General features: G+C 41.8%; 1 protein-coding gene across 4 annotated transcripts in view; it reads right to left on the bottom strand.

Moving 5' to 3' along the window:
* LOC134603446 (mucosa-associated lymphoid tissue lymphoma translocation protein 1-like) overlaps positions 1-24,416 on the bottom strand; it is a 56,092-nt gene that overhangs the window by 17,021 nt on the left and 14,655 nt on the right. For 3 of the 4 annotated variants that reach the window (XR_010090466.1, XR_010090467.1, XM_063449428.1), the window contains exons 2-7: positions 20,563-20,666; positions 16,672-16,790; positions 12,741-12,782; positions 5,704-5,857; positions 3,345-3,517; positions 499-595 (exon numbers count right to left, since the gene is read on the bottom strand). Coding sequence is in view for 1 of the 4 variants with exons in the window: in XM_063449428.1 (XP_063305498.1) it covers positions 499-595; positions 3,345-3,517; positions 5,704-5,857; positions 12,741-12,782; positions 16,672-16,790; positions 20,563-20,617 (640 nt within the window). In the remaining 3 variants the exon portion in view is untranslated. The remainder of the gene's footprint in view (positions 1-498; positions 596-3,344; positions 3,518-5,703; positions 5,858-12,740; positions 12,783-16,671; positions 16,791-20,562; positions 20,667-24,416) is intronic. The other variant, XR_010090468.1, reaches the window with a different exon arrangement.

Genomic DNA, 24,416 nt, shown 5'->3' with positions numbered 1-24,416 from the left:
CTACGGCAGGTGCACACAGAGCTATTGCAGCAGCGAGCAAGTTGGGTTGAGCAAAGGTTGGTCAGATAACAATATATATATATATGCTAAACCCAAAATGGCTGCTCATCCAGATAAAAAGTGAAATTTACTAAAAAAATTAAACAAAAAAAGCAATATCATTAAAAAATAAAAAACAAGTTTCCTTAAATGTAATAAACTAAACAAAGCAAAACATTGAAATTTTAAGGATAGTTGTCTTTTAATTGAAGATATGTACCGATGTGATGACCTCTGTGTCTTAGAATGGTAGTGACATTTTTGAGTATTCGCACATCTCCTTTGTAAGCAGATATAAGTTTTTTTTTTTGTTTTGTTTTTACTGGAGCCTTGTTTACATGGAGTAAGATCTTCCATATTTTAAAAAACAAAACAGATTGCGCTCTTTAAGTGTTCTTGGAGTCCTTGAAATGTTCAGTCTTTTTACAAAAATTAGTTATAATTTGTTGATCGATTTACCTATTGTGAGATCCACAGGTGCACTCCATCTTTCTCCTCGGACGTTGGACACACAGCACAGGTAACTGCCACAGTCTCCAGGCTTCACTGCCTTTATCTGACACCACAAATACATAACTGTTAGTTTTGCGTGCCTCCGCAGTACAGGTTAAAAATATGTTTTCATTCAAGATAATCAATGATCAACAATCATACATATTTCTATTGAGACTGACATTCAGTGTCCACCCTCTGCATGGAGACACTGAACTTTCCTCATAGAGATGCATTGATTCAATGCATCTCTATGAGGAGATGCTGATTGGCCAGGGTGCTGTTTGGCTACACCCCCGGCCAGTCTCCTTGGCTGAGATCATCAGAATTCACTAACTCAGCCAATCCAAAGCTTTCCTCTGGGAAGAGGGCAGAACCAGTACCAGCAGACTGGAATAAAGGTAAGATTTTAGTATATTTAGGGGGATCAGGGGCCTAGATAATGTTTTTAACAGTAATACATGTTTGTATTTCTGATCCTATAATGTTCCTTTAATTATCTTTTGCTTTTATCTTGAGAACCATAATCCCAATCAAATGTAAGGATCTATCCAATTATCATTTAACCAAACAATTAATATTTGCAGGACAAACGGCATAGATAAAGATGTTTCAGAGGACAAGAGGCCTGGCAGCTCTATACCAACTGCTGCTAAATTATTTCTTCTTGGTCTACTCTAGAGGTAGAAGAAGCAGGAGATTGTGCCGTGCTATAGACCTCTTCCTTGCTCCTTCTCCAAGACACCTTCTTGTACAACATGAAAGTTCCTGGATGTGATGGAACATTTAGGAAACCACTATAATGGAGCCACATGTTGACATTTAACAGGGACATCCACCATTTTCTTCTGAATTACACTAAAACATCAGGATCTATGTACCCACAAGAAAACAAAAATGATGGCCTATGTTATGAATCTTGCTGCTGAACCCATGTCCAGTATGTGCTGGAATTTAACAACCACAACCCTGGAACAGAGAGAGAGTAAATGTTCATAACAAACATTCTTTAACAGTACTATGAATACCTTAAAGGAACACCACAGTGTCAGGAATACAAACATATACAAACCATAGAATTGACTGAGGTCATCAAATTTGATGATCTCAGCCACAGGGGTGGAGCAATACAAACAACTATAGTTGTAAAACCACATTTTAGGTGACTGGCCACCCTTGCCTCCTGTTAAAAAGGCATGGCTCGGCCTTGCTCCACCCCTGTGGCTGAGATCATCAAATTTGATGACCTCAGTCAATTCTATGGTTTCCCATTGGAATGCATTTGGAGGCTATTGCGAATGCGCATCATAATGACGCACTATGCCAATCAGCAACTCCTCATAGAGATGCATTAAATCAATGCATCTTTATTGGGAGTGTTCAGCGTCACCATGCTGAATCCAGAAAGCACCTCTAGAGGCTGTCTGAGTGACTGTCACTAGAGGTGTTACTAGGCAGCAATGTTTTCTCTGAAAATGCAATGTTTACAGTCTGTCCCGGTCGGCCTTTTAATGTAGACACTAGAACAACTACATTAAGCCGTAGTTGTTCTGGTGACTATAGTGTCCCCTTAAATGACACAAAAAGTATTTTAATCCAAAATTTTGTTATTCACCTTTTACTAGTCAGGACTTATATGGTGATATAGAAATCAGTTTTCTTTAGTTCAGGGAGTTGGTGAGCTTTGCATATATATTTACACATTTAGCTTATTTAGAATATTCTATTATAGGCAGTACCAGATTTAAATATCAGGCTCCTACACCGAATTCTCAGATATCCTTACTCTTTCTAAAACAAATCCCATTCTCTGTTGCTTGCTCAATGATTTGGAAGAAGTGAAAGAGTCAGGAAAGTCATCTCTTACTCCCTTCCTCCTCAAATACAAAATAATGTAATTACCAGATAGCGAATTTACAAATATATCTCAAAAGATATACCATAGGTTAGATGCTCTTAAATTGGAACCTCTCTGTAAATTACATCATTGTATAAGAAATGTTTATGCTCAGAAAGCGTCCAGTAATAACGTAAAACCAGTTCAGTTGCCAGTTTCATTTAGTTTTTTTGTTTTTTTCTCCCCCTCCCTCTTTTTTGATGCCTAGAGCAGCGACGTTTTATCTACAATTCTTATCACTAAAGATTATTATGGTGGGCATTCCATGTTCTTAATATTGTAAAAAAAACAAAAAACTGCACTACAAGGATACTGGTTCTTTTGATATCTTTTTTCCCCATTAAGTTCTTTTGAGTGCGGTATTGTAATTGTGTGAGAATTTTCAGAATTGTAAGAACATTGCTACTGGCAACGAGAAATTGGAGCACATCCACTGCCATGGTGGAGTGAGTAGTTCGTTTCCTGCTGTTTTTGTGATATTTTATATATCCATTTCCATTAGTTTTTTTTGTTTATTATTCTTTAAAATATATATACGCACACTTCTCGTTTGCTTCAATCCAGGCACAGCCAGGGCACAGAATGTAAATGAGGAGAACAAAAAAAAAAACAGTTTGTTTATCCTCTTCCATTAACAATGTTTATAAAATAGAACAGGCATAGGCAACCTTCGGCACTCCAGATGTTTTGGAATACACCTCCCATGATGCTTTGCCAGCATTATGGGTGTAAGAGCATTATGGGAGATGTAGTCCAAAACATCTGGAGTGACGAAGGTTGCCTATGCCTGAAATAAAATATAAAAAATCTGGGAAGTGACTTGCTGCTGTCTACTCCACTATTTGATTGCAAGGATGGATTATCACAGTGCTAATATACTAATTCATCTTATATACGGATATACTGCTCATCTTACCTGTATAAGCCTACTCTTTTTAGTTGGTAACCCGTTGTGGTACCATTGGTATTGGGGAGCTGGAATGCCCAGAGCATGGCACTGAAACTGTACTGGACACTGGGACATCACCTCCGCAGAGGCTGGCTGAGTGACTATGATGGGGTCTCCTTCCCATCCAGGTGGTACCAAACCTGAAAAACAGAAAAACAAAGAAAAGATATTGGAACAAATGTATTTTACCAACATGCAAGCTTAATACTCTGCTCTATGGGTTTAATATGCTCGTCCTCTAGAGTAGACTGTAAGCTCGTTTGAGCAGGGTCTTCAACTACCTATTCCTGTAACATTTTGTTATTGTCTAATTTGGTAAATTCCCCTTTTATTTTAAAGCGCTGCGGAATAAGCTGGCGCTATATAAATACCAATAATAATAATAATAATATTTTAAGCCCTATGCTACTAGTCATGCCTTAAGGGTTACTTGCCACTGTAGGTCTGGAGAGTGCGCGGGACCCTAGCCAGGGACAAATTATCTCTCGGCAATGGCTAGTAGAACTTTTGAGCCCTGATCTACTGAATACTATTTGACTTTTTCAACATGTCACGGATTTGGTGTATTATCATTGGGACGTGAAAAATTTGAGAATGCACTCTTACTCGTCACGGGCTACTCACTAGAATGAGAATTGCTGGGAATTCAATTCTGTTGGGCTATTTTTGGTCTTATATTTAAAATTCACTTTCAATTCTAGCTTTCGTGAATAGCAAGTCTGCTGAGAGAATCAGTTACATAAGGTGCAAAACTTAAAGTAACACCCAGGCACCATGTGAACTTCATCGGAATGATGTTGTAATGGTATCAGGGGTCCCTGGCGCCGGCTTCTCTTTGGGGGATAAAACGCTCATGGTTTAACCCTAAAGTCTTAAATTCAGCACCATTTAGCTCTGCCCTTCCACTTCTCTCTAACACTTGAAACAAGAAGCCTTGGACAGGGGAACTCCTTGCAACATAGCAACGTAATTCCAATTAAGTTGTTATGGTGCACGGAATGTTCCTTCACTTTCTCACAGTTCCACAATATGATATACATTGTAAAGACAGAGCTTGAATTAGTGATATAGGTCATTATATACACAGTTCTAAACAGCTCAACAAAGTTAATCTTGTGCATAATTTAAAGGGAAACTTACTTCCCATGATTTTCAATGTAATCACGATTACATATATTTATATCATGTTTAACAAATATGTTTGTGAGTTCTGAATATAAAATTAAATGTAGAACGTCACACCATGACATCGACCTCTATCTAAAACTGCAAGTATCCATCTTTGCTCTCTGTCAGTACCTCTCAGTCACTGTAATAAGCGCTGCCATTTTCTGTCTGCCACTTTTTGAAAATACATAGCTAGCATGTAATCACATAACACTGCAATTCTGTGTATAAATCGCTTTACAGACAACCTTAAAAAATAAAATGCATAGGATTAATGCATAGGATGTGTGTATGCATAATGCCCACATAAAGTAAATACAATTAAATGACATATTTCTAAAATAAAGGTATTTAAAACATCTACAGCAATGTTTATTAATCTCCACAATGCTAATGTAATCTTAATAGTGAAATGGTAGCGTCCATTCACCCCACATGATTATAGGAACCCATTGAAACTTGCTTTACTGTTTGGAATTAGGGGGTGAGGTGACATTTTAGCAGACTTGCAGGATTTAAACCAGTTCCTAACATGCTGTTATGAGGTTATGAAAGGCTTTATAGACTACCGTACATTTCATTTTGCAAAACATATTAAATGAACAAATATTTATAGTCAACAATTCTGGTAGTGAAGTGGTTAATATAAATTTACAACAATAACAAAGTATCTCATTTACACAGAAAGATTTCTGAACACATTTATTGTATTTTAAAGACATATTACTGAGGTGGAGCTGTGTTATACACTCAGACACATTACTGGGAGTATGATTGCTGTGGAGCTCTGTTATACACTGAGACACATTACTGGGAGTATTATTGGTGTGGAGCTCTGTTACACACTCAGACACATTACTGTGAGTATTATTGCTGTGGAGCTCTGTTATACACTCAGACACATTACTGGGAGTCATATTGCTGTGGAGCTTTGTTATACACTCAGACACACCAACAATATGGAGCTCCTAGAAAAGAGGGACATTAGAATAAAAAAAAGGAAAGATGGATTTGGGCCCAAAGTTAGGATTGTCCCTCTTTGTAGGCAATTACTGTACCATTCACAGACAAATAACATTATATATACAAAAGCAAAGCCTTTGTCATATAAAAGCAGCTCAAACCATATGTAGTCATAAGAATGCTTTGCAAATCTTACCTCTAGGAACATCCTTTAGAACTTTGACTTTAGCCCACCGGCTGTACAAAGTCTTGTGGTGTTCGTCATTTACTCGGCAGATATACAGATGGGTTTGTTTGGCTACAATGTGCAAGTCTGGCTTATTAGCACCTGGAATCTCCTCGTAGGGTACCTAAGGAGAAGAATTACTAACAGGTTAAGGGTAGACACATTGTAGATCATTTATTCAAGTGGAGAAGTATGCAAAAATATTACTCCGGTATAAGCACGGAATTTAGAGTTGCTACGCTCCCACAAACATGTTATTTTTCCCATTATAACTTCTTAAAGGAGCACTGCCATTTTTTTAGTCTCTGTTTTTTCTTTATGTATATTGATTTTTTAGAATAAATGATTGCCTGCCTTTCATACATCCTCTCTTTGACAGCCATTTTAAAGCACCTTTGTTTGGATTCCCAGGCATCTGATCCAATTTTGACAATTTTGGAACTATCCGTTGCGTTTCGAAATTGCCTGACAGAAAACGCTGCAGCAGAAGGAACACACGATTTTAAAAAGCAGCAGAAAGTCGCAGAAATGTGCATTTAAATGGCTGTCAAAAAGGAGGAGTAGATCGGCGGAGCCTAACTGCCGAAGCGAACGGACGCACACCTCTGGAGCTCCGGGCCAAAACCAGAGATAATAAGCCTAAACACGGAAAATACTCCCCCACTAACCGTGGACCACACGCAAGAACCCCTACAGCTCCATGGGACGCAAAAACAAAAATCAAAAGCCGGACAAACCCGCCCCAGGGCTCACAATTGGGGAGATGTGGCGGCAAGCATGTGGCCCGAGTGAATCCAATATGGCAGCGCTCCACGGAGGCTGCTCGGATTTTTCGGAAGACTACTCAGAGGGAGCCGATGAGGACTACCCCCGAGCACCGGACCCAAAGCCGAAGACGAAACCGAACACACCGAAGAATAACCCTGATGCCGACCTGGTAACCACTGGAGTGCTTAAAACCCTCTTAGCGGATTTACAGAAAAATATCCTTGCGGATGTCAACGCTCTGAGGGGAGAGCTACAAGGCCTGACGGGCCGTATTACAGCACTTGAAAACGTCTCGCAGGAACACCAGCACACTATCGCCACGCTGCAGAAGGACATGCGCGACCTGACCCATAAAAACAGGCAGCTTGAACGGCGCTTAGATGCCCAGGAGGACGCGAGGCAGAGGTGCAACATAAAGGTCAGAGGGATACCGGAGGGGATGTCGGAGGCAGAGCTGCCGCACACGATCAGGCGCCTGCTGGCCACCATACTGCCCCCAGGTCAACCCAATCATGTTACACCTGCAGATCTCTTCAGGATCCCGAAATCCACTGGGGCCCCAGACACGGCCACAAGGGACACTATACTCACCTTCAAAAATGGGTCAGACAAAGCAGCGGTCCTCACCGCCCTCAGGGGTAAACCCCCCATACAATTCGAAAATGCAAGGTTGACCTTCTACAATGACTTGTCTAACGGGACTTTGGCATGGCGCAGAACACTCCGGCCCCTCACGGCCACACTCCGGCGCCACAACGTACAATACCGCTGGCGGTCCTCCCATACACTCCTCGTGCAGCAGGGCGAGACAACTCATCAGATCCAGGGTCTGCAGGACGCAGCAGCCCTTTTGCAGACCTTGGGTCTGCCTCAGGAGTCGCTCACACAAGCGGAACCCCGAGCCCCCGCCACCCCGACCCACAACTGGGACCCAGAGAGGAGCGCTCCATTTATACCACGGAACACCACGCCAGTGACCTACGCCTCAGTCACGACTTAGACGGAGCTCCCACTCCGACCCCAGCCGCACCACAATCCAATCGCACCTCACTATCGCTCCTGCCCTCTGTGGGAACTTGCTCCCCACGGGAACCCAACCAATGCTACTTCTCGGACCGAGATAACGCCTTTCCCGAGTGAATGGGCGACACCCGGGACATTTGCATCATGGACGCACGTAAGCCGCTACTTTTGCTGCGGACTGCACTGAGACTACGAGCAGGCACAACCTATGTTCAGCTGGAAGTGCTATGGCCTGGAGGGAGTACGGACCGTCCACTTGCCAGAACCCCGCACCCTCAGCTGAGGGAATCCCGGGGATCATGCGGTCATACCAAGCCGGAGCATTGGCGGGCAGTGCCACTTGCTTCCGAGCGCGGTACCCGTAAATGCATCCCAGGACTCGAGCCGCCCAAAAAACGGCTACAAGGTGCCTAGATACCTTCATTAAATTGATGTTATATTACGTTTTGTTTTTGTTCAGTTACAACCACATGCCGTTACCAGCCTACACAATTGTTAACATTAGACACACAGACAGGGCAAAATACCCGGGAATAGCCCACAACCAGCCAGATGACGATACGCCCACGACGGGCGACCATACCTCCAACTATGTAGAAGCACCATACGGACCACACAAGAACGCCTCACAAGCTAGGCACACCCGTACACGGGATCCCCCCTGCCACACATACGACACACTAGAATGGAAGTCAAAGGGGGCCCGAGGGTCAGCCAAAACCACCATCACCACCCCAGAAGCACTCCACTAACTGGATCGGTAGTCTGATCAGAAATAGCCTCTCAGGCGCGCCCCAACCCAAAGACGTCAATTAGGCCTTAACACGTAAGGTATGCCTTGTTCTTTCTGTATAAGCCCATATCCTAATGACGAATGGACTGTGCAAAGCAGGAGCACACCGCAATTAGCCCCGCAATCTACCATGCATACCAACAGACCCGGGGGGCATGTGGGTCGCTTTATTTCCCCTCACAGACACAATTAGACCTGGTAGTCAATTGACGCGCTGCTTCCTCTATTCACGAGGCATCTCAGTTCAAATGTATACACAAATGGACCCCCAACAGTACATACTCAGCGGTATAGCCTATAGGTCGTCCCTGTTCAACTGAGAGACGGACGACAAGTCACGGCCTGAACTAATTACCCCCAAATCCTTGTCGTAACATACGTGTGCTAGAACACCATTACAACTATGTTCTGAACAAATGTGTTGATTGCTAAGCAGCTGTGAAATGTAGTACTACTGTAAACAGCTGAACCTGTAACTATACCCCAGATACATATAGCATGTGACTTTCAACAGTACCCAACCGACCAATCATTCTGCGATACACACTCCTAGTCTACAGAACGCAACTCATCAACACACATACGTCAGTAATGAGTACTGGAGGATTTTATTATATTAGTACTTAAACCTCTATGTACATTCACTTACACTAGACAGGTTCTCTACCTATATCGCTCTTCTACCCTCTTCACCATGATGTGTACATTTTGTTAACATATTTCGGTTCAAATTCAGGGCAAATGTTGTTTAATTTTATAAAAACTATTTTTACTAATAATGATCAGTGATTTGAGTACAAAGTCGTAGATGGGAGAGTAGCGGGTTACCTTGTGCATAGTCTACTAATTGCTCGGTCTACAGGTATGTCTGATTGTACAAGCCTGTTTAACACTTGACATGTTTAATTTCATATATATACCTGTCTTATGACAAGCACAGCTTAAGTAATCTTTACATATTCTTACGCTACAGTTAAACCTAGCTTGTACCATTATGTTCACCTATAGACACGTTTATCTACCAGACTTATTCTGTTAATACATGTTACCTACCGTGACTCTACTTACTAAAAAAGAAAGAATCTATTGTTTAACACTTAGCATGATTAATTTGCTATATTTTGCTCACGAAAAGCACCGTTTGAATAATCTCTATAATTTTATTCGTTTATATTTTTAGTTAATCTACTAGCTAACCGAACTACTGTTTAAACTTTAAAGCAATGTTTAAATATTACAGCGATGACATTCACTATAACTATTAACCCTAAGCTACTGTTACTAAGCGACGAGTAACTCATAGTGACAATCGTAATTAACCAGCTTGTACCTAACCTGTTTTATTACCAAAAAATCTGTGCATTTTATCTAATGCTGCATGACTGTTAACAACTCTGTGCGCTCAAACTGTCTGATTATGCTGTTGTGGCATTGTTGGCACGCTTATGTTATTCCTGCACAGCAAAAATAAAGAATTAAAAAAAAAAAAAAGGAGGAGTAGGGAAGTTAGGCAAGTGATTAGTCAAGTCAATATAAAAAAAATAAAAAATGAGATGATATATTATAACACGAAGATTACAATAATCAGGCCATAACATTAAAACCACCAGACTAATATCGTGAAGGTCTTCCTCATTCTGCCAAAACAGCTCTGATGCATCAAGGCATGGATTCCACAAGACCTCTGAACGTGTCCTGTCGTATCTGGCACCAAGACATGCGCAACAGATCCTTTAAGTCCTGCAAGCTGCGAGGTGGAGCCTCCATGGATGGGATTTGCTGTCCCAGCACATCCCACAGACGCTCTATTGTATTGAGATCTGAGGAACTTGGAGGCCAAGGCAATACCTTGAACTCTTTGTCATGTTCCTCAAACCATTTCTAAACAATTTTTACAGTGTTGCAGAGTGCATAATCTTGCTAAAAGAGGTCACGGCCAACAGGGAACACCATTGCTATGAAAGGTCTGCAATAATCTCTAAGTAGGTGGTACATGTCAAAGTAACATCCACATGAATGCCATGAATGTTCCCAGCAGAACATTGGCCAGAGCATAACAGTGCCTCCTCCAACCTGCTTCCTTCCTATTGTGCATCCTGCTGTCATCTTGTCCCCAGGTAAATGACGCACACGGGTCAGGCTATCCACTTAATCTAAAGGAAAACATGATTCATCAGACCAGGCAACCTTCTTCCATTGCTCCGTGGTCCAGTTTTGATGCTCATACCCCCATTGCAGGTGTTTTCGATGGTGGACAATCTGACCAGTCTGCTTGCACCATTTGTAAAGTAGATACTAAGCACTGCATACCGGAAACACCCCACAAGACTTGCCATTTTGGAGATGCTCTGATCCAATTGCCTAGCCATCACTATTTGGCCCTTGTCAAAGTCACGAAAATCTTTTTCACTTGCCCGTTTTTCCTGCTTGCAACACAAGAAATTTAAGAACTGACTGTTCACTTGCTGTCCAATATATCCCACCCCTTGATATATAATCAATATTAGTCACTTCAAGTGTCCGTGGTTTTAATGTTGTGGCTAATCAGTCTATATTACGATATTAAAACATTTCATTTCAGTGTTCCTATAAGTATCTCTATCAAAAAAAAAAAAAAATCTCTATCAAAATGGAACACCTAACTAATGTATTGATGTCAGGACTGTACAGACAGTGTTGCAAATGCTAATTAAGCACGACATTCCATACAGGCATATGGAATTTAGGGACAAAAGTGTGATGATGGCATGAAATATGCTTGGTCCTTAAGGAGTTAAGAAGATACATTTTTACATTTCTTTTTATATTTCAAAGTGCTTTCATTCAACAAGGTGTGTGACTGATACTATCCTAAACTGCACCTGAAAAACTTTATGGTTCTACTTACTATATGATTTTTAGAGAAACACACACACAAAAATAGGATTATGAACATATTATCCATCTAAAATCAGAAAATTAGGAAAAAGACTAAAGTAGATTTTTTAAAAATGAATAAACGAATAAATGAATCAGTAATAGACTTTCACGGACATGCCTAGTGTAAGGTGAAGCTCGCTTACTAGGTGAGTCCCTCACTACATACATTACAAGTTATGGACGCAGCAGAACAATGGTTCTTGAGGTCCTACCTAATGTAAACTAAAATAAAGGACTCAGGTCTGTCAAGTCAAACCTTTCGCATATCCTTGTATCTCAAAACGATGAAAAACCCAACTTAAAGGGACACTATAGTCACCAGAAGAACTACAGCTTAATGTAGTTGTTCTGGTGAGTATAATCATTGCCGTCTGGCAATTTAATGCAAACACTGCCTTTTCACAGAAAAGGCAGTGTTTAAATTGCCCCTAGGGACACCTCCAAGTGGCCACCCCTTTAGATGGGCACTGGAGGTGCTTCCTGAAGCAGTGCTGCACAGTAGGCAGCACTGCCGTTCAGCGTCTCCATGCTCTGCATGACGATGCTGAATTTTCCTCATAGAGATGCATTGATACAATGGATCTCTATGAAGAGGTGCTGATTGGCCAAAATGGAGTTTGGCCCCACCCCCTTGCCGATTTTATCCATTGGCGGTAATTCTAATGATGTCATCAATGAGGCGAATCGGGGGTGGGGCCTGCACCGACAGATCTGTGCAGAGCTGGAAAAAGGCGAATTTTAATTCCTTTTAAGGGGGCTAAAGGGGGTTAAGCCACATAAATGGTGGATTTAACACTAAAGGGTCAGGAATACATGGTTGTGTTCCTGACCCTATAATTTTCCTCTAAACTGGTGTCCAGTTTTGCTGCAACATAAGGAAATCATTCATTCATGGCTCAAACTTGTAGATTTCAGTGCGGATAGGTTCAACTAGAAATTTATTTTATTCATGTTAACTAATCTAGCACTAAATATCTTACTTTTCTACAAGAAAAAAAAAATAGCTCTTTTAACATTTACTGAATTAAATAAAACAACTTATTTAACTTTGGCCCCAATGTCATATTTTCATATAATCTTTGTAATGTAAGGGGTGGATTCGAACCCTAAACTTAGATATACAAACAGCCTTAATAGAAAAAACAAAAAAATTGTACCTTTCTAAAATTGCCACTGAACTGAAACTGACAATTCTCTGGAAGAAACCTTTTCCTTGTTTCTGTCACACAGCACTGCAGCCGAGGTAATTACAATTGTACTTACCTAAACTGCAGTTGTGTGTTGTTCTGTGTGTCTTTGTCACCATATACAGAAATGTCGGACAAAAACAAACAAACATTCTCAGGCATACCTTCGTTAGTGCAGTACGAACGCATATGGTACGGCAAGCGTTAATTTACACACAGGCTATGCACATGTGCCCAGTAGGGCATGTAAATTAAAATAAAAACGGGAAGTAGTGAAACTAACTAGCCTAATAGTACAACCAATAGCTAATCATTACCTTTTCTGTTGTGCAAAAATGTGTCGGAGTTCCTTTGTAAAACTGCAACAGAAATTAGTAAAAATAAAGAAAAAGGTTTTAAAAAATCGTTCAACGTGAGACAAAAGATTTCCAAAAACAGGAGAAGCACATTCACATGTACAGAGAGATAGAAAGCAAACATTATCACTTAGGGGTATCAAAATGGGCAATAAAGGACAAATAAGAACATTGTTTGTTTTGAAAAGGGGCAATTTGCTTTCATAAAATAGTTTGTTTTTCTAAAAACAGAAAAAAAAAAAAAAAAAACACAACAAAAATGCTCTGTCCAACTTCACAAGTAAGAAAGAAAGGTAAAAGAATTATAGAAACACATTGAAACCAAATAAAGATCTGTCAGTTAACAATAAGCAAAGCGTTTGAAAAAGACGTGATACTCTGATGTAATTATTTGTTAGAGATAACAAGGCTATGCACACAGCAAGCTAGATAGATGGTGAACGTACTATATAGTCTAGGTCTCCAGGAGGATTTACTAGTCACAGAAATAAGAAACAATGACAACAACAAAACATAGGAAAAGGACTAACTTTTTAGGAATAAATGTACTCCTAAAATTAATTATACAAATTCTGCAAATACAAAATGAAAACCGTAATTTTATCCCAGTTAGAGTATCTAACAGATATTGCATTTTGTAGAAAAATTATGATCATTTATCTCTATATTTACCAAATATGTATATATATAAAAAAATAAAATGAAATGTAGAAATTCACACCACTTTATCCTGCAACTGGGGGTGCCTCCATCTTAGTTCCCTGTCAATCATTGATGTAAAATCTTTTTTTCACTTGGAAATTATATATCATAAATATTTATTTCTCCTCCTCGTTAGCAATGTTTGCCATGGCTTAGCACAGATTGAACAGGAATGTGATTTTATCGGCTAAATCTTTATTTAAATCTTTTTTAATCAATTTCATTTGAACCAACAGACTCTATCATGAAAAAAGGTTAACAGAAGTTATAGATGAGTTTGCATATTTTATTCACCAAAGGAAGTGAATGTTCCCCCTTGAAGGACCACGGGAAACACCCAGACCATTTTATCTCAGTGATGTAAAACATTGCCATTTTTAAGAAACAGCAATGTTTACTTTGAAGGGCTAAAACCCTTCTCCTGGCTGTTTTCGTGATAACCACTAGAGATGCTTCCACCAACCGCAACTACTTTCAGTTAACAAGCCGTACATTTTTCAATTATATGTCATGAACTGAGGTCAAGTCCACACGAAAGATGTAGAGAAGGCAGGAGAGGGAATGAAGCGGATAGGTGAGAACTATACGACTGATTCCAGACACAAAGCACAGATATGATATACAAATATGAACATGCTAATAACAAACTTCATTTGCCACGAGTCCTTCTACGATACTGGGTCCAAAAATTTCCAATTACCACCCAGCCTGTTATGACTCTTGTAAACAAAAGAAACTGAAAGCACTGAACAAGTATCTTGTTTTTCTACTGACACGCAAATACACCTTCAATAGAGCTGAGCTGAGAGGCGGAGTGCTTTATTGAGTAATAGAATAAGGAAGCGCCGAGATTGAGCAACACTTTGTTTTGTTTGTTTTTATGTGTCCTGTAACGGAGTAGATTGCTCACTAGAGAGACACTTTGATGCTGACATAAAACGCAAGCACTGGGCTTTCTTTACTCATGCTGTTGCAACTTTGTACATAAAAATGAAAGTTCTCAGAGGGCAGATATTAAAGAAACTGAACCTCAGAGTTGCTGATTTCATTTGTCCCCAGTTATGACTTTGGGTTATTTGAATATATGCATCTCCTTAACCTAAAGAGGCACTATAGATGCCCAGATCACTCCAGCTCATTGAACTGGTCTGGCTGCAATGTCCCTATTGCCCTTAGTGCTGAAATGTTAAACATTGCAGTTCCAGAGAAATTGCAATGATTACATTGCAGCTATAAGTCTGCCTCCAGTGGCTGTCTCCCAGACAGCCACTGGAGGCGTTTTCTGCATTCTAACGAACCTTTGGTCCGTTATCTGACGCTGGGAGCCCTCACGCTCTGCACAAGGACATCCAGTGTCAGATTTTTCCTCATAGGAAAGCATTTATTTCATGGTTTCCTATGGGGAGGTCTAAGGCACGCGCGGCATTTGCTGCGCATGCGCATTAGTACACGCTCGTCATGAAAAGTCGGATGAGGCGGTAAGTAAAAGGGTTTTTAACCCTTTATTCACTGGGGAGGTGGGGGCAGCAGAGAGGCTATAGTGTCAGGATCACAGCTTTGTATTTCTGGCACCTATAGTATCCCTTTAAATGGCAATTGAGATGTAGGCCCTGTGCACACTATGCCAAGAAAGGGATTTCAGCAGTGCCCCCACCAATGAGTCTAAGGAGAAGTTGAAAGAATAGACAGGTTGTTGAGTATTTACATTTTGGATTCACCCATTTAGTTTATTTCAACACAGTAAATCGATGCCAAAAGTGGGGGCCAAAAGTTAAACTAGTATGTCATTCAGATATAACAAAACGCTACATCACAAAAAAAACAAAAAAACAATAACGAATAAATATATAAAAATGTACTTCAGTGCCTATACCATCAAACTAAGGGAGTATCATTTATCAAACAACAGATTTCGATCTAGATTAGATCCCCATGCTATCCAAAGGTTGGAAAGGTAAATCATTTTCAGCATCTCTCTGAAAACCTGCAATGTTTATATAGCAGAGTTAAGTCTGACTAGAGTGACTGTGTACTAGACAGCCACTAGAGGCACTTCCTGCTGTTTCACGGAGTTTGGCTCAGTTAAACGACGCTGGACGTCCTCACCCTTTCATGAGGACTCCCAGCAGTTTCAAATCCCCACTAGGAAAGAATTAAATTAATGCTTTGTATTGGTAAGGCCTAAGGCGCACGCATGATCAGTAGTTTCCCGCCTAGCGCTGATGTCGGTGGAGGCAAGGTGAGTGTAAAAATGAAGGGGCAGAGAAACACTTAAGTGAAGAATGGGTCACGGAGTGAATTTTAAAAGTAAAGTATGAGCCGCTTAGCAAACGCCAAAGAAACTAAAGGACCAGTGTATATAAAAAAAAAAAAGCTTCCCTCAAGTTGCAGATGATTTTCAATGTTATAGTCAATGGTATCATTTAAAAAAAAGTCATGGTTCCCTTTAAAGAATACCCTGAACGCGTAACTATGGCACCTCTGCAAATGTCGCCATTCAGTAGAGGGCCACATTTATGTTGCATTCATTTTTTTTGCCCAATATAAAGTTTTCTAGACGTTTAGAAAAAAACAAAACAAAATGTGATATCACAGTCCAGTTCCTGCAAGGCACATCCAGGGCATCACATTGAAATTTGTTTCTGTCTTACCTCCCCTCTAAAGTCTGAATTCTACCTAGAGTCCTTGTTATCTTCCAAGCCACTGTCGTGCTGCCCTCACATTTATGCCCCTTACTTAAAGGAAACATGGGTGCAATGTCTGCACAACATTTCCCACAGTGTTCTCTCCCAGCCAATTCATTGATCTTTGATCACAACGTTGGCTGGCTACCTGAGTACAGTGCCAGTTGTGGGCAGGGCCCCATAAATGAACACCATCAACAGAAGTAGACACATATTTATTCTCTGTGTTAATTCAATTAATTAGTCTTACAAAGTGCGTATTGAAACTAGTGCAGACAGAGCTTGACACTAAAATTAAATTTAGCCTAGAAATGACAGTTCTGCTTTAAAATGTAGGCAAGATAATTTACATCTTACATCTGCTACATTTAATATTACTAGTAACTATTTTTTTGTACATGTTTCTATTACAAGAATGTTCAGCTTGAGAGAGTTCTATCAGATCAGAGTTCTATGAATACAGAGATTTTGCTAGATTCCACAAAGTGTGTGGGTGGAACAAGTACCTCTGATAGCTGTAGCCACTGATAATGTAAAGATGGAGGGCCTTGAGCTCGGCAACGCAGCGTGATGGGGAAGTCTTTGGGGACACGGGCACATGCTGGCTGTTCTGTGATCACAATCTCTGCAAATGAACAGGCGAATAGTGTTATTTCCAATGACACAGCAGAATGAAAGCATTAACAAGAGCCTAAAGTTAATCAGCTATGAATCATACCTAAAAAGCTCACCTGTATGTCAATAAAATACAAAACAAAAAGGAAATATTATATCAGAAAAAGAAAGACATAAAAACAGGGTGTGCAATATTTACTCTGATCTTTTACTGCTCTCTCTCTGACAAATAAGGATTTTGGGTACATAAATGGGGTGCCAGTGTGCACGCAACATAATTTTCTTTTTCTAACTATGGCCTCGTTTTAATATACGTTGATAAACTTACCAATAGGTTTCATATTTTTGTATAAACTTTTAAAATAATTAAATTTTCTGAAAAATATCTATGATAAATTAATAAGCATGTTTTGATATTTTAATATGTTGAAAAATCATATGGGAAAAAAAAAAAAAACTTATCCAACAATATTAAATTGAGGTCTTTGTTATTTTATTCCTAATCACATTTAATCTTTTTTTTATTTTTATTATTCTTTATTTTTGCAGTGCAAAAGAGATAACAACACGCATGGGGTACCCCAAAGGCAATCCACTTGCTTTTATGGAACAGTTTCAACAATCAGGAGTGTGTTAGTACTTGCACATTTTTATAGTTAGTCTGCATTTGTACTAGCTAAATCACGAGTTAGCTTTGGTAAATGTAAACGAAGTTTGTGTAGATCAGGCAAAATAGAGATAACCACGCTAATCATAAGACTACATAAGCATTAATTAATATTAATTAATATTGAGTAACATGCTGGTTTATACATGCAACAGTTGGGACCCCGTTCTCTGTGGTCGTAGGGGTTCATGCTGTAGTGGTGGGCACAGGTCGACAATGGGAAATAGGGTGGGAGACATATTAGTCTTCAAGGCATCTACGTGACATTTTAGGATCCTCTCTGCGTGCTTTGTGTGCTAATAGAGTGCCCATCTCAGACATAGTGTAGTGTAGTGACCTAAGGTCTTGCTAAGATAGTAAGGGAGGGTGATGCTATATTAATAGAGAGAGTGTAGCGGTACTTACCTTATCCGGGGGCCGGCAGAGGTCCTCTATTCCCAAGATGCAGTCACGTGTCCCGCCTAGCTCTAAGAGCGCGCCGCACATCTCAGGCGCGCTCTTAAAGGGACAGTGGGAGCCGAAATTTAAAACGGTCTCCCATTGGCCCCTGTCATCCCACATTCCCCATACACTCACCTTTTGGGGGCGTGGATATGTCAGGGGCCAATCAAATTAAATACTAGGGTATTTATACTTACCTCTCCCTTAACTTCCTGCCCTATCGTGGTTTCTGTTTCAGTTCCCTTTAGCGCTTGTTGTGTTCAGTTGTGATTTTTTGTACTTGACCTTGGCTTTGTATCTGACTCGGTTTATCTCTTTATCCCTGTTTGTACTGTTTGCTGGCTTACTGATTACTGTGTACCAGACCTTGGCTCGTTCTTGTTTTCGCTGTCTCTTTGTACCCTTGACCTCAAATCGTTCCTGACTCTGTATTTCTCTCCTCTACATCTAGTCCGGCCATTCTAAGGTCCGGTAAGACGTATCTCTGCTCTATTTTGTCAATTGTTGGATTAAATCTTGCGAGTTGGGGTGAACTACCGTGACAGAGAGGGGTGTATAAAGCGGCCAAAACTGTGAACAATATGAGTGTCACGGTAATATACCCCAACACGCAGGAATAGTACAGATAGTCAGGAGACAAGAAACCAGGGTTCGTCTTACCGGACCTTAGAATGGCTGGACTTGACGAGAATAAGCAAGACAGAGTCTAGAACAAGCCGAGGTCAAGGGAACAGAGAGACAGCGAAACGTAGAACAAGCCGAGGACTGGTACACAGAGGACAAAACAGCGGATAAGCGAGCAAGGATAAAGAGAGAGCGGAGTCAGGAACAAAGCCAAGGTCAAGCACCAAAAAACCAACTGAACGATACAAGCACTAAAGGGAAACTGGACAGAAACCACGATAGGGCAATGAGTAAGGGAAACAGGTGAGTATAAATACCCTAAGGTTCACTTTGATTGGCCCCTGTCATATCCACGCCCCCAAAACGTGAGTGTATGGGGAATGTGGCCTGACAGGGGCCAATGGGAGACTGATTCTAATTTAGTCTCCCACTGTCCCTTTAAGAGCGCGCCCGAGACGCGCGGCGCGCTCTTAGTGTCGGGCGGGACACGTGACCGCTTCTCGCGGTCACTGCCCGCCTGACTGATCTTATTGTAGGCTGAGCCGCGCGCGGCTCGTGCAGGAGCAGGACCGCGCGCGGCGAGAAGAGAGGACCCCGGCCGGCCCCTGGAGAGGGTAAGTACCGCTACAATGAGTGTGTTTGACCCGCTACCCCTTGTAGGGCTATGTAGTGGATTGTAAATAGTTACGACTGTAGGTGCAGATGTGTCTCTGAGTGTCCGGCAATATAAGTCCTGTATGAAAGACAGGCTGTGTGTCGGGGCCTGAATGGCCGCTATTCTCAGCCGATGCCTCTGGTATGTCTCTTTGGGTAAACTGTGTTGTGGCATGGCAGAGCGTCTCCCTCCGCCTTCCTGACGGTCCGTGTCAGGGGTAGGTTCTTCATCCGGGTTGGCTCGGACCTGTGAATCGGTGTTCGGACCGTGAGGTTCTGTGTCTGTGTAGATGCGATATGCCGCATGGCCTCCTCCTCCATCGCACGCCGGGAGTGCTGAGTCGTTGCTGTTTCTCCATTGCTCGCTGGAGGTCGGGTGCTTGCCCTGTTTGGGTCTCATACCTAGCTTCATTCGCTTTATGTCGGAGCCTCTGCATTTTGGGGGTGGGAATCCTCCCTTGCCCCAGAGCTGTGGGAGAGCTGGTGCTCATAGGCCACGAGCCTGGGAGCCTACGAGGCCCAGGGTCGCCCTTCGTGGGGTGGTGCGGTGAGTTTTATCTAGTTGCTGACTAGATCGCCGTGCTGCTCTCCGCCAGTGTGGCCGGCACCTCAGGGTTATACCCTTCTTTGCTCTCAGCCCGGGAGGGCTCTGGGCATGGGGAGATGGAGCGTGGGTCATGGAGTTGCCCTGGTGAGTGTCCCCAGTCTTCTGTCTGCCTTCGGCTCTGGCCCTTGCGGCCTTTTTGCAGCTTGGGTTTTCTGGCTGCATGTATGCCTCCAATTTTGCCCAAAAGCAATCGAAGATTCTATAAATAGAGTCTCTCTTGCATTCTTTAGTTGCTGCTGTGGTAGTTTGGCACCATCGCTTATCCGACACTTGCGCGTCAGGATGGTCCACCATCTTGGGGCACCCCCGTCTCCATTTTGTGTCGGGAGATCGGTGTGCCTGTTTCTCGATGCGGAGGTTGGAGCACCCCGTCTGGTGGGGACCGAGATATCCCCCGTCGGTCCATAGGGGGTCGGGGGGGGTGAGTTTGTTCCTTACTCTTGATGCGGTCGGCGTCTGGCGGGAAGGCGGCCGCCCAACCTCCATGCCTCCGCTAGGCCTCATGTTGCCGCTGCCGTTCCCGGGCGGGTACGGCGCCAGAAATGGTACTGACACGTCCGTGGGCACTACCTCCGTGTACTGAGCCGGGTTGTGGTTAATTTCCATCTGTTAGAGTAAGGTTGTACTCGGTTTTCGGGCTTTCCCTGCAGGAGCTCACACAACATGCGACATGCAGCTGGTTCGGCTCCACCCCCCTAATCTTTTATTCAAATAAAATAATTGAGGATTTATTTTCATGTCCTATTCACAACATTAAACTAAGGACAACCAAAGAGAGAGAGCTCTCACCTTTCAACATGGCTGCACATCCACAAAGCCTGCTTGACACGCCGAGTGGACACATCACAGAGATGACATCATGCGGCTGTCCTCCATCTGATTATTATGGCAGCCTGGGGATAAGAAGTACACAACGGCATCATTATTCAGTGATCTGATGGCTTAAGAAATATGTAAAAGCAATAGTTATGGTAAAAGTAAATAAATTATTTGACTCCTGATGTTAGTCTGCTCTAATTATTAGTTATAAAGTGCTAACAGATATAAAAGAGAATGGTATAGGCTATATACCAACAAGTGGAGCGCTTTTACAATATGAATAATAAAGGGGTACACTCACCCCTTCGATACAGTGACAATCTGGAAGTGTACGCTTGAATATGCATACAAAAGGAAATAAAAATATATAGTGCAGATGGTTTTCAAATGAAGATGAGTGATAATAGAAAGTGACTTAAACCACTCACATGGACTGGAGCCCATAGGGCAGCAACCAAAAAAAGCATAAAGGATTTACTTACGGAGCCAATACCATATGGGCTCCAGTCCATGTGAGTGGTTTAAGTCACTTTCTATTATCACTCATCTTCATTTGAAAACCATCTGCACTATATATTTTTCCTTTTATTTCCTTTTGTATGCATATTCAAGCGTACACTTCCAGATTGTCACTGTATCGAAGGGGTGAGTGTACCCCTTTATAATTCATATTGTAATAGCGCTCCACTTGTTGGTATATAGCCTATACCATTCTCTTTTATATCTGTATTGTACTGTGGAGCTGCTTCTACTGTTTAGGCACTTCAAAGTATCACTCACTAGCCCTGGTAAGAGATAGTTGTTTCTTGCGTTCAACTTTATAACGTGCTAACAGATTGCACAGTGCTTTACAATAGGTGGACTAACGGACGAGTTGGACGCACAGGAACAGAGGGTGTAGAGGGCCCTGCTCAACTGATCTTACTTTCTAATCTAGAGGGTGTGGGGTAAAGTGACACAAGATGGAGGGAAAGCTTTTAAGAAAAATGGCTAAAGCTCTGTTGAATTTTAGGCTCCTGTTAAAGCTCTGAAGTAATACTCTTGATGTTCAACAAGACTGTCCCCTATTGAATATTACATTCCCATGGACAAATCAGAAAATGCACACAGGGGCACACTGTCTCTGAGAGGTTTTTTTCTGCTTATGCTTATGTACGGACACAACCTATCAATCGTAGTTCACGCATGGGGTTTATTCACTAAACAGTGTTTACCTGGGAACTAGAAACCAAATTCAGGCTAAAATAATCATTGTGTGACTATATTGTTGGATAAAATTTACAACGCTACAATTTTGGCCTGAAATTGCAATACGATTTTACAATGACTACAGTTCACATTTAAGTAAAAAAAAAAAAAAAAAAAGAATATAATTTCACACACAGAATCTATAGAATCTATAACTAAGACCTATTTAATGCAAAAAGTGAATGCAAATTGATTTTCCGGACAATTTGTCGACAAGGTAATAATCCCTAAAATAAAATAGTGGTAACTCTGCAACACTGGAAAGCAAGCTGCAAAAAAATGTTAGTGTTAGCAATACAAATCTCTGTTCCTAACGCTATAGTTTCCTGGTGGCCATTTAGGTGACCGTCCCCCATCGGCAGGGAAGAAAAAAAAGGGTATTTTAGGAAAGCAGTGGGAGGTCAGTGCCAACCAGGTGGTCTCGATAGAAATAGAAACGCCTCTTGTCTGAGTGACAACCAATAGAGGCACTTAAACGCTGCAATGAAAACTTTGCCATTCTGACCAGCTGCAGGTTTAAAAAATTAAGTGGTCTCGGTGCCTATGGTGTCCGTTTAACCCCTTAAGGACCAAACTTCTGGAATAAAAGGGAATCATGACATGTCACACATGTCATGTGTCCTTAAGGGGTTAAATAGCACCTTTTCATGGGAGTTTCACATGTACGTTTGCACATATAATGCTTCGCTTCACATTTGATAGGGTAGGTGTACAATTCCTACAGAGATCATACTTACAGCGATAATGTTCTAAAAACTACTTTACAAAAGGGGTAGTGGATACACAGAACATGCCATCAGTGCAAGTAGCCAAGTCTAACTCAGTAAATGAAATCAATAATGTTTAACACGTATAAAAGTTTGGAAGCTGTTGAGAAATTTGTCCGGCAGGTTAGTCCCACCCTTTGTCATGCATGTGATTCAAAAAAAAAAAAACAGTTTTGATTTTTAAAATTTCTACGTACATGGCTTTTCGATTTGTTCTATGAATTGTTAACCAGGAATGGAGAGCAGTAGTTATCCATAGTGGGGATGAGATTGTTGGGATGGAGAGTAAGGTATCAAAATTTAATATATCTTCATACACAGAGAGGTTTTGTAATTTAGACCTTGTAATTTTTGTCTGTCTTCTTTAAAAGTAAGTTTGAGAATTTTAAGTTTCAGATTAGAAAAACCTTTTCCTCTTCCACTTTAACTAATATTTACATTGAAACAGACACTTATCTACATCTTCCATGCAATATTTTTCCGATTTGAATCATCAAGGAAACACAGACCGTGAAAAACACCCTTAAAAAGCAAGAATCGGGGGCGGGCCCGGACCGCCATGCTGACCGGTCGCATGCTGGAGAGGCTTCGGAGAAATCTGGCCTCTTAGGCAAATCCTGCAGCTCTGATACCTGCAAAAAGCCAAACAGACACGCACACGGTGGTGGTCAAGGTGGCAGACTCCGAGATCGGGAGTTTTGAGACCCTAAAGGGTTGAATAAAGCTTTGGGGACTGTCTCCCCTCGCAGCAGCCACACGCTGACTACCTGAGACGCCTGCCGGTCCCGTTCCACCCCCCTATGGACTGGGGGCGGGGGATTATCCCAGTCCCCACTGCGAAGACCTCGGGAGGAGTGGAGACTGAGGGGCACGGTCCTCCCAAGACCTACCTTCCAAGATGGCGGCAGTGTGGAGACCGACACAACGGCCCCTGCCTCATGCAGCCCCAGAGGGGAGAAGTCGCGTTGCTCACTAAACCGCACAACCGCAAAGCCAGTCCAGCGGTGAGCCTGCTGTTAACCCCGGATGGGGAGAGCTCAGCAAGGTAAAGCCACAAGCCTAAACAGCATAAGCAGCATAGATAGCCACCAAGCTTACAGAAATGCCTCACAACCACGAAGGGGACGCACTACAGTAATATCTGCAAAGCACTGAGGGCTTACATTACTCCACCAACTCGGACTTTAAGTCTCCAGCGACAACCTTCAGGCACACACAACAAGAGACATGCAGCGTTTGGGATACCACTTAAAGCCCCAGATCCAGACATCGCTAACATCCACGGCAGCCATCTTTGGACTTTGTTACTGCTCTCACCTAACCACCTCTCCAACATGGTCTTACACAGACATATGTATCTGTACAGCAGATAGCTCGACTCCAGTGGTCTTTATTATTATAAAATCTGTCTGATGCCAGCACGGAGACTCTTACAACCCCATAGACTCAACAGTGGGCACAAGCTTCTCGTTTACCACTTGCCACCTAATATGCCTTGACATACACCGCAGCCATATTGTGATGCCTAATATTGTGATGCCTAACATTAATATCTAATATTGCAGGAACCCACTCGGCTCCTGTGGTTGCTTGTCTGTTTGTTTAGTTTAGCGAATGCTGTAGAGACGCGGTTGTTAATACGTGTTTCCGCTATCTTTGAAAGCCCACATTTACTTACTTAAGCAGACATAAATGTTTAATGACACAAGCTTGTAGACCTCAATGTGACCCACCACATTAGACATGTTGACTTCGCATACACTCAACCTAATACTTTATCGACAGTACCTATTTAACTGTACCAGCCTC

Source organism: Pelobates fuscus, chromosome 3 (assembly GCF_036172605.1).
Source record: "Pelobates fuscus isolate aPelFus1 chromosome 3, aPelFus1.pri, whole genome shotgun sequence".
NCBI lineage: Eukaryota > Metazoa > Chordata > Amphibia > Anura > Pelobatidae > Pelobates > Pelobates fuscus.
The sequence above is the reverse complement of the archived record's forward strand: the minus strand, read 5'-3'. Positions and strand labels throughout refer to the sequence as shown.